Genomic DNA, 10,556 nt, shown 5'->3' with positions numbered 1-10,556 from the left:
TTCTCCACTCAGCTGCCAAAGCGATCTTCTTAGTGAAGGTCTGACCTTGGCAGCCCTTTACTCGATAAACTCCAGTGGCTCCAAAAAGCTCTTTTTGGCATTTGAAGGGGCTCAACCTGCCCCTCCCCACATTTCCCTGCAGACCCCCTTGGCCCCCCTGCATCTCCTTGTACACTTCACTATCTCCCAACTTAGCATCTCTTCATTGTTTGCCTAGAGCCCTCTCCTTCCTAACCCTTGTCTCCTGGATTTTTGGAAGACTCAGTTCCAGTTCCATCTCCTGGTCTTTCCAGGACCCTGGGGGTTGGTACCTTCCTTCCCTCTGAGATTCCCTCTGGTTTACACTGTATGTTTTCATACATACACAGCCGTTTGCATGTTTCTCTCTTAGATTGTGAGCTCCTTGAAGGCAGGCTTGCTCCTCCGCCCCCTTGTTTCCCAAGAGCTTCGCCTAGTGCCCGGCACAGGTAAATTCTTAATAATCAGCTGTTGATTTCACTTCTGACATACTGTCTGTGGGACCTTTGACGAGTCTTGCTTAGCCTCTTAGCAGAGCCCCTGGGGCAGCTCTCCTGGCCTTGAGGCTGTAAAGCGAGCCTACACTTGCATCACACAGGGAGCTCCTTACACCTTTGACATCGCAGGTTAGATACGAAGAAAAGAAAAATCTTCAGAAGAGTGCGCTTGCCCAATATCAGAAGAGAGGGTCCAGGGCCCACGGAAGCTGGGAACGGCTGTTCTTAAGAGTTACATTACGAACTCCTTTCTACAAGATTGTCTAATGGTTAAACCAAGAGAGCCCGAATCAGCAACAACTGGCATTAATATAGCGCTTTAAGGCTTGCTAATTGCGCCTACCTGAAGTCATTTGTGGTTCGCACTAACCCTCTTTACAGATGAGGAAACTGAGGCTCAGAGAAATGGCACGGGTTTGTTCCAGGGCTGGCCTGGGGTGGGATTTCAGCCCGGTTTCTCTCCCGACCCCCATGTCCTGCACCTTTTGCCCCACACCCAGTCGTGGGAACAGGGGCACTTGTCACTTTCCAGACTTCATTTCCTTTGGAATTTTATATTGGTGAGACTGAGACCCTGAATTAAAGGGCAGCGCTGGGGATTAAGTCTCCGGATCAAGGGATTAGACGACTCATTTGTTTCCCTTGGGATTAAGGTGAATTTGAGCTCGCAAAGCCGCCCTCCTGCACGCTGGGGGCCCAGCTCAGGACTAAGAGAACTTCACCTTCCACCCCACCCCATCAGATGCAGTTGTCAATCACTTCCTCGCTCTCTAGCCTGGCCACGCCCCCGGGGAAGACCACGCCCCCAGCTCGGGCTCTACCCCAGCGCCTCCCGCCTCTCCTCTCGGCTCCGCCCCCAAGCCAAACGATGGGACGCCGCTATAGGTCTAGAAGTTGTTCTGGTCCCGCCCCCTGGAAGGTGATAGGTCGGGCCTCCGTGAAGCGGCGGTGGTTGGCTGCCCGGCGACGGGTTCCTGGTCGTGCCTGTCAGAGCGGCTAGCGGCCGTGGCGGCTCCTCGGCCGGCTTGTCTGTCAGTCAGCGGAGCGGGGACCATGGCTTGTGGGGAGCCCTGGTAGCTGGAGGGCGGGGGGAGCCGCCGGAGGAGGAGGAGGAGGAGGAAGAGGAGGAGGAGGACAGGCCGAAGCCGCTGCGACGGAGAACCTCCGGGCTCGGGGCGCTGCTCTGGTGAGGGGGGCGCGCGGGGGCCGAGGCCCCTGGGCCCAGCCGTGACTAACGGCTGCCGGGGCGGGCGGGGCCAGGGCTCGGGGGGCGGAGCCAGGGCTCGGGGGCGGGGCCGGGGCTCGGCGCGTGCTGGGGGGGGCGGAGCCAGGGAGCCGGGGAGGAGCGGGCGCCCGAGCGCCCCCCATCTGCTTGGACCCAGGCAGCCCCCCACCCCGACTACCCGCTCACCCCATCCTCCTCCATCCTCTCCACTAACCCCAACCAGACATCCCCCCTCCTCTGACTCACCTTCTCTTGACCCTTGCCTGACCCCACCTCCTCGACCTTCCTTGACCCCGGCCTTCCTCAGTCTTGCCCTTGACCTCCTTTGACCTACCACTGACCCCTGCCTAAGCCCGCCTTTGCTTGACCTCTTGCCTTTGACCTTCCTTGACCTCCTTTGACCCCCACCCTGACCCCTGCCTAAACCTCCTGCCTCGCTTGACACCTTGCCCTTGCCCTCCCTTGACCCCTTGCTCTCCTACCTCCCAACCCGCTGATGCTTTTCCAGACGCTCCCTCACCCAGTCTCCACATTGAGATCCCTGCTACTCCTGCACCTTGGTAAGGAAAGATCCTTCACTTGCTTCTTTGACAGTGTCCCAGGCCAGAGCGACCCTTTCCCCCAATCTCTTGCCATTTTTTTTTTTTGGCAGGGCAGTGAGGGTTAAGTGACTTGCCTAGGGTCACACAGCTAGTAAGTGTTAAGTGTCTGAGGTCGGATTTGAACTCAGGTCCTCCTAAAACCAGGGTGGGTACTTTATCCACTGCGCCACCTAGCTGCCCAGCCATTGTCTTTTTTTTTAAGTCCAATAAGTTTATTTTTGAAAATGTACACAAAAATGTTGAACCATTTCATGCATCTTCAGCAGCTGGAGCATCTCCACCCTTGGCGTTCCTAGTATATATCACTTGTGCTCTGTGTTTGGAAACCAGCTTAATCAGACCTTTGCTAAGCAGTTCTTGGAGGGCTGCCCGGGGTAGAGAACCCCGAATCTTCAGTCTTTCTGAGACCACTGCAGGGGTAATAAATTTATAGTCGGGAACCTCCTTGCAGAGTTTGTCATATGCTGCTTTGTCAAACAGAACCAGATTGTTGAGCTTGTCTCGCACTTTTCCCTTGGACCACTTCTTCTTCTTAGCTTTGCCCCCAGACTTGTTCACGGGGTCCTTGTCCTTCTTGGCTGACTTGCCGGCATCTTTCTTCTTATCGTCCTTGGGCGGCATGGTGAGGCTCCAGGAACTCCTGCTGCTGCCTCCTCCAAGGTAAGATGTCGGACAGAAAAGCTGCCATTGTCTCTTAAGGACCACAGACCACCCCAGTAAGCAGCCTGAAGGCAGGGAATGTTCTGTGTAGCTTGGTCTCTCAATCATCTGACACATGGAGACTGGGCCAAAGTCACCAGAGTCAGATGTTTGAAAAACTTTCTGAAAATTATTTTTTCTTCATTCCCATCTATAGTGTATATGATCCTGTGGCGTTATAAACTAAAAACTAAAAATAAAGGCATTATTAACTATTGAAGCTCCTTTGTGACTTTTGTGCTTAATAATGTTCCCGAATTGAACTGCAGTGGAAGAAGTGCCTTGGCTGTATTGGGCCTTCAGTTTGAATGACAGCTCTGACACTTCACCCTGCTGTGTAACCTTGGGCAAATCTCTTAGCTTCTCCATTTCCCTGTCTTTGAAATGGGGAGTGGGGTGCTTCCCAGCTCCAGCTCTGTGGCTCTGTCATTGTGAAGCCAGCTGTCTGATGATAGCCTCTTAGAGTGCGATTACCATAAAGAATCAGAGATGTAGAGCTGAAGTCTCATCTTGGTCAAGCCCCTCATGAGGCCCACAGATCACCTGCCCAAGATCATACTGTAACTGAGATGGCATTTGAACCCCGAACTTCTTAATTCCAGAGTGTATTTGTCCAGCCCCCCTCATTTCACAGAGAACAGAACTGGGGCTCCAAAATGGGAAGAAATTGGCCCCACGTCGCACAGTAGGTGGCTGATTCTAAACTTGAGTCCAGGTCTTCTGATTACTAAGGTAGTAGGTTCTTTGAATTACACCTGGCTTCCATGGTTTCTCCCCGTGAATCCTTCTACTTGCTCCTCTCCCTAGATCTGACATGACTACAGAGTCATAGAGAAAGATCTGGAAAGGACCCTTGAAGTCATGTAGGTCAGTCCCCTTGTTTTGAAGAAGGGACAAGTTAAGGGACTTGCACCGAGTCAGCCAGTAAATGGCACAAATGGGTCGTTGAATCCCTTAATCTGAAGACTTGATTCCCAGCACTGCCATTTTCATCAAGAATTCCAACCCCCAGACTCCAAATTCAATACTCTTCATGGGAGTTTCAGGATTTAAATTGAACATCTTAATAAATTGCTGGGATTTTAGAATTACATGTAAGTACATTGAATTCAGACCACTTTCTATGCTTACAGTCTTTTCCAGGGTGGAAATTAGAATAGTATTGCCCTATGTGGAATTCCATTTCCTTGACCAATACAGTATTTGTAACAATTGACAGCACCTCTCAGAGGCTGGTTGATCCAAGGAGACATCTAGTGGGAGAGAGCACCTTCCCTGGGTCTGAGGTCTCACCTCTGACACTTTAGGGCCACTTGGGAGCAAGTGACTCAACCTTGGTTGGCCTCAGAGATTAGATGACTGGAGAGCTCTGCAAAATCACCATCTTCTCTCTTTAGTTAACTTGTGCCAACCTTAGTTAATTTAATGCTAAATGTTCCAAGGCTAAAGTTTCTTCATTCAGTTGTCTGCCTGCCTTACTTCTTTCTGCCTACCTTTTGCTTGATGTAGTAATTTTTTTTTTTTAAATAAGATGGTAGTTTATTTAGGGGCAAGGGAAAGGGGCGGGGAGGGAAAGCATGAAAGAAATCCTTGGACTTCTCATGGGGAGATAGGCACAAAGCACGTGGCTCTGAGGTACCAATCTCCAGTAATTGGTTTTAAATAAAGAGGTTTTCAGTTTGGGGAGCCTAGCCTGACTAAAGATATAAAGATTGCTCCAACTTTGAGTGAGTATAGTTGTCCTGGAATTCCTGCAGTTTATAATTGATGCCTCAATATTCCTATGAGATTTCCCCCACCATTAGAAAGAAAAGCTTGTTTTGAACTTTGCCAAGAGTTTCACAACAACAATCACTCCCCCACCCAAGAAACTCCATACTAATTTTTAGGGTTTTTAACAAATAGCCGAAAACACAGGAGTTCTTAAGTTTAAGGGAAAGGTAGCAAAGAAGAAAACTGACTTTGATATTTTGGTAGACAAATAGACTTTTCTGATGTCTCTTTGTTAAACTATTAAATAATATGCTTTTAAGAAAAAAAAACACCATTGGGGATGATGGGGGTGGGGTATGGTGGACACTGGTATATTTAGGGAGCAAATTCCTCTCACACTTGAATTTTTTCTTCATATGCCATATTTGTCATTTTTATTAGAAGAGAGACTTTTTGTTTGTTTTTTTTTTGTTTTTGTTTTTGTTTTTTTGTGGGGCAATGAGGGTTAAGTGACTTGCTCAGGGTCACACAGCTAGTAAGTGTCAAGTGTCTGAGGCCAAATTTGAACTCAGGTCCTCCTGAATCCAGGGCTGGTGCTTTATCCACTGTGCCACCTAGCTGCCCTGAAGAGAGACTTTAAAAAAAAACTTCCTCTTTATTAATATTATCAGCAAATTTATAAGGAGAACCTGTCAATTACATGCTAGCCATTACAGATGAAACAGAGGCATTCTTTCATTCATAATTTATTAAGCACTTATGTCCAGGATGCAACGAGACTTGCCCTTAAAGAGCTTACAATGCCACAATACCTATTAGTGATCTATAAAACTCCTGCTGTGCTGAATGATTTGTGTGTGTGTGTGGGGGGGGGGCAATGAGGGTTAGCCCAGGGTCACACAACTAGTAAGTGTCAAGTATTTGAGTTCGTATTTGAACTCAGGTCCTCCTGAATTCAGGGCTGGTGCTTTATTCACTGTGCCACGTAGCTGCCCCCGAATGATTTTCTTTTGTTATTCAGTATGTGGCATTTTGTTGGAAATAGCTATTTTTGGAAAAGTATAATTTTAGAGACCTGGGTTTTTAGCATAGTTCATGACTACTCAATTTTATTTAGATTTGTATCCCTAGAGTTAAGTTTTATTTAGGTCCCTGAAGCTTTGTGGAAAATACTTTTGTAAACTATTATGTAAATGTGAGCCATTGTTAATTTAAAACAATTTAAATTTAGCTTAAACTTTTTCAAGATACAAAGTTCACATATATTTAATTGTTGTAATTATTTCAGAACTTAGGAAGTAGATGTTACTTGGGTTCTCAAGTCAGGTCAGCAAGCATACATTATTACACTTACTATTTTCCAGGCACTGTGATGTGTTGTGGCTACAAAGAAAGGCAAACATAGGAACTTCCCTAAAGGAGCTTACATTCCAATGGGGGAGACAATATACAGACAATCTTGCTTAAACACCAACGAACATCTATATTGAGAGCCTGGGTGGTTGGGAAGGTGATGAGACCTTCAGTATTAATGAGAGTTCTGAAAGGGAGAGGATTTGGGCAGGAAAATGATGAATTCTGTTTTGAGTTTATGATGTCTATGGTATACCTCCTTTGAGGTGTCCAGTAAGCAGTTGGTGATGTGACTGGAGATCAGGAGAGGGGTAAGTGCTGGATAGAATTTTACTTACAAAGTATAAGACCTTAATCAGTTCCTTTAAATGAATTACAAGATCATTGATTCAGAATTGGAAAGGACATGAGTAAATGAGGGCTTCTCACTGTAGCAGTGGAAATGAGGACTCTTAAGTTTGAGGAGTTAGAAAAATGAGGAGATGCAATCAGTTTCTTCTACTCCTTTCAATTCCTTTTCCAAATGAGTGATTATGTGGGAGCCCAGCTTCTTCACATGGAAACCCACGCATGTGACTTGTGTGTCTAAAGGAGATTTATTGAAAAGTGGTCCTTACAGCCGAAACTGGGGGGCCCAGACTGGGGAGATGTGGCAGGTCTTCAGAATGGAATGTTGGAGTGGCTGGTCAAGAGCACTCAGCAGCAGCCTTGCCTTTTTGGACAGGAAAAGCCCCATCTCCTCCCTCCTTTTGGGAGTTCCATGGTGATGACTGATTGGGAGCAAGGTGTTCTCTGTCACTTCTACTTCCATATATGTCCATGGGGATCTTTTGAGTCAAGGAGAGTGTGTGTGAGATTGTCGTTCTGCTTTTCTCCAGGTTGGGGAATCAAGGAAATGTGGGGACCCTGGTCTGTGAAGCCAGCGGCTGGTTGGGTTGAGACACACACCGGTGAAGAGCAGGCAAAGAGGGAGCCTTCTTGACTGGTTTGAGGGGTGAAAATTGAAGAAGGCAAGAGACAATTAGCCCAACATACTAGCTGGCTGCTGCCCCGGAGTGCCAAGGTGGTGACCATTTACTGAGAGGATCAAAGACTTAAGGAAAATGCTTCTGGATTTTTCCTTTGTGATTCTTGGTTTGAATGGTAACTCCAGCCCTCTGGGGGATGGGGGGGTTGGACTTTTGGTTTCATAAGTTAATGAATTCTCAGATTAGGAAGCTCCTTTTACCAAATGCATAAGTCTGCATTACTTTCTCTGCAATTAGTAGTCTTACTAAGTCTGGAGGCTGTGACTTGGACAGGGTCACACAACCAGGGTGTGTCAGAGGCAGGACTCAAGAGCATGTGGTCTTGCCTCCAGCTCTCTGTCTGCCACACTAATACCGCATCTTTCCTTTAGGAAAACAAACTTTTGAGACTAAACTGTAAGTATACAAAGATCTTGTTGTGAAGTAGCTTTTCAATCATGTCAGACTCTCCTGACCCCATTTGGGGTTTTCTTGGCAGAGATACTGGAGTGTTTTGCCATTTCCTTCTCTAGCTCATTTGACAGGTGAGGAATCTGAGGCAGAATTAAATGACTAGTCCAGGGTCACACAGCTAGGAAGTGTCTGAGGCCAGATTTGAGCTCAGGAAGATGAGTCTTCCTTATTCCAAGCCCAGTGCTCTATCCACTGAACCACCTAGCTGCCCACAAAGAAGAGAAGTTTAAATAGTAAGCAAGCCATATCTATTCATTTATGTTTCCCAGAAGGAGGATGGTTCTTAGGGTCATATAATTCTAAAAAGGAAAATGCCCTGTAGATGTTCCAGGAAGGGTCATGGACACTACAAACTAGACCTCCTGGAATGGACCCCTGCAGTCACAGTTTCACAGGCTTTACAACAGACACATTTACTAAGTGTTTACTGTGGGCCAGCCCCTAAGATAAACACTGGGGAAATACAGAAAGGCTCTTCAAGGAGCTCACAGCTAATGGAGACAACAACACGTAAATGACTTGGTACACACAGGATCTCTGTAGTGTCAATGGAAGGTCATCTGGCCATGTCGGAACCTGGGCTAGGCCTCCTGCACAGAGTGGCGTTGGGCCTGAGTTTTGAAGGGAGCCAGGAGGCAGAGGCAAGAGAGCACTCTCAGCCTGGGGGACGGTCCCTGACGGGGCGTGGAGTCAAGAGATGGAACTGTGCTGGGCCCATGGCCTTATAGAAGACCGGGAGGGGCCGTGAAGAGAAAGGCGTGAAGGACTTCAAAGAGCAAAGGGAATTTTCAGATTGGATTCGAGAGCATTCGGAAGCCAGGGGAGTTTCTTGAGTACAGTGGTTCACAGCGCAGGTTCCCTTCCTGACCAGGGCAGTCGAATAACATGTTACTTGACATGCCTAGGGGTTGAGCTATAAGAGTTTTCTTCTTTGGGGTTAGTCTTTTAGTAAAGCCATCTCTATGGTGGTTATTCTCTGCCCAGCTTTACTAGATGGCAGGCCCAAGTTTTACTGATCTTTGTGTCTTCCCTGGGATCTCACAGTGCTTTACTGATACAGGCACTTAATACATTATTGAAGTTAAGCTCTAATAATCAGCAATTTTTGATACTTACAGCAAATATTACCCAAAATGTTTATAGTAAGAAGAACCAGGAGAAACCATTTAAGGTTGATGTTTACAGAATTGTCAATTTATTGGATGCTAAAGAGGTGCTATCACAGAATCACAGAATTAATAGGCACTTGCATGTCCTTTGCAGGGAAGCCCATGGTGTTTGGAGTAGAAAGAGAGCTGGATTTAGTAAAGGATCTGGGTTCAAATTCTTGTTCTGCCACTTACTACATCATTTCCTTTCTCCAGGCCTCAGGTTCTTTGACTATAAAATGAGGTTGTTGCACCAGTTGATATCTAAGGTCATTCCCAGCTCCAAATCTATGACCTTATGCTGCATATATTTTTAGAAACACCCTCTTTATTGAAGAGTAAGGAATCCGAGGGACACAGGAATTTTCTTTGATGGCTAGAAGACTTTTCTTTGCTGAACCCAGTAGGTCGAGTACAAGCAGGGTAGACAGGGGCGCAGTGGATAGAGCACTGGCCCTGAAGTTGGGAGGACCTGAGTTCAAATCTCACCTCAGGTGTTTACTAGCTATGTGACTCTGAGCAAGTTACTTAACCCCAGTTCTAGTTGTCCTGACGTATATCTTGCCACTGGACCCAGATGACTCTGGAGGAGAGAATGATGCTGGGGACCTCGTACATCCCTGCCTCACTTAAATCCAGTTCGCTACAAGTCATGACATCACCCTGATGTCGTGGTCCTCTTCCAGAATGCAGGTCAAACAACAACAACAAGGTCAAGGACCTGTGATTTACCTGGTGGGGGAACTCCTAGGTACATTGATACCTATTTCTACTTTAGAGTCTTAGAGAGCTGCTTGAAGTTCAGAGGGGTTCAGTGACTTCAATCAACCCTGATTAATAGGAGCCTGTTATTTACTGTCACTGTGCAAGGCTCAGGGGCTCCAAAGACAAAATTAGAAGCGTTGCTGTCCTCAGGGAGCTTATATTCTATCAGGGGAGACATCATGTGAATATCTAAGCATATAACAAATGGCTGGAAGGTCATTTGGCTGGGAGTGGGTGTGGAGGGGAGAAGAAGGCACTAACAATGGAGCTTTGAAGAAAACTAGGGAATCCCCAAAGCAGTGGCAGGGAGGAAGACCATTCCATACATGGGGCGGGGGGCCGCAGGACAAAGGCAGAGAGACTGGGTTGGAATCCTGAGTGAGGAAGAAGCAAGCAGTTGACCTGGGCTGTGAAACAGGCAAACGGGAGTAATGTCTAATTGGGTCAGCCAGGAAACATTTTTTTAAAATTTAATTTAATTTAATTTTTTAATTTTTGCAGGGCAATGGGGGTTAAGTGACTTGCCCAGGGTCACACAGCTAGTAAGTGTCTGAGGTCGGATTTGAACTCGGGTACTCCTGAATCTAGGGCCGGTGCTTTATCCACTGCACCACCTAGCTGCCCCCAGGAAACCTTTATTAAGCACCTACTGTGTGCCTGCCAGGTACTGTGCTAAACACTAGGTACACATAAAAAGGAGACAATTCCTTTCCTTGAGGAGTTTTACAATCTAATCAGGGAAGATAACAAACAAAAGGAAGTTGAAAAGGGAAGGGGGTGAAGGTGGTGGGGGAGAATCTACTTAGAATGAAGAAGTCAAAGGAATGTGGCTGGTGGGAAATAAAGAGATAGCTGACCTAGGCCCCTTCCTTAAATGGAGACTGGAGCTAAGAAGAAGAGTCTGCGTTTGAGCCCAGAGGTAGTAGTGAGCCCCTGGAGTTTATGGAGCAGCCCCAGTGACTCGGTTAGACTTGTGCTCTAGCAGCTGTTTGGAGGATGAGTCGGAGTGGGATGAAACTGGAGGCAGGGACAGCAATTAGGAAGCTATTGCAGCA

General features: G+C 47.1%; 2 protein-coding genes across 4 annotated transcripts in view; one reads left to right on the top strand and one right to left on the bottom strand.

Moving 5' to 3' along the window:
• The first annotated feature begins 1,519 nt into the window (after window positions 1-1,519).
• Window positions 1,520-10,556, top strand: part of FAM126A (family with sequence similarity 126 member A) — a 102,576-nt gene continuing 93,539 nt past the window's right edge. For all 3 annotated transcript variants that reach the window (XM_043968262.1, XM_043968263.1, XM_043968264.1), the window contains exon 1: window positions 1,520-1,701. The gene's annotated coding sequence lies outside the window, so the exon portion shown is untranslated. The remainder of the gene's footprint in view (window positions 1,702-10,556) is intronic.
• On the bottom strand, window positions 2,550-2,980 carry LOC122729402 (40S ribosomal protein S25-like). Its single transcript, XM_043968265.1, has one exon. It carries the CDS (start codon window positions 2,961-2,963, stop codon window positions 2,592-2,594), a length of 372 nt encoding a protein of 123 aa, XP_043824200.1. The 5' UTR covers window positions 2,964-2,980; the 3' UTR covers window positions 2,550-2,591.

Source organism: Dromiciops gliroides, chromosome 5 (assembly GCF_019393635.1).
Source record: "Dromiciops gliroides isolate mDroGli1 chromosome 5, mDroGli1.pri, whole genome shotgun sequence".
Classification (NCBI taxonomy): Eukaryota; Metazoa; Chordata; class Mammalia; order Microbiotheria; family Microbiotheriidae; genus Dromiciops; species Dromiciops gliroides.
The sequence above is the reverse complement of the archived record's forward strand: the minus strand, read 5'-3'. Positions and strand labels throughout refer to the sequence as shown.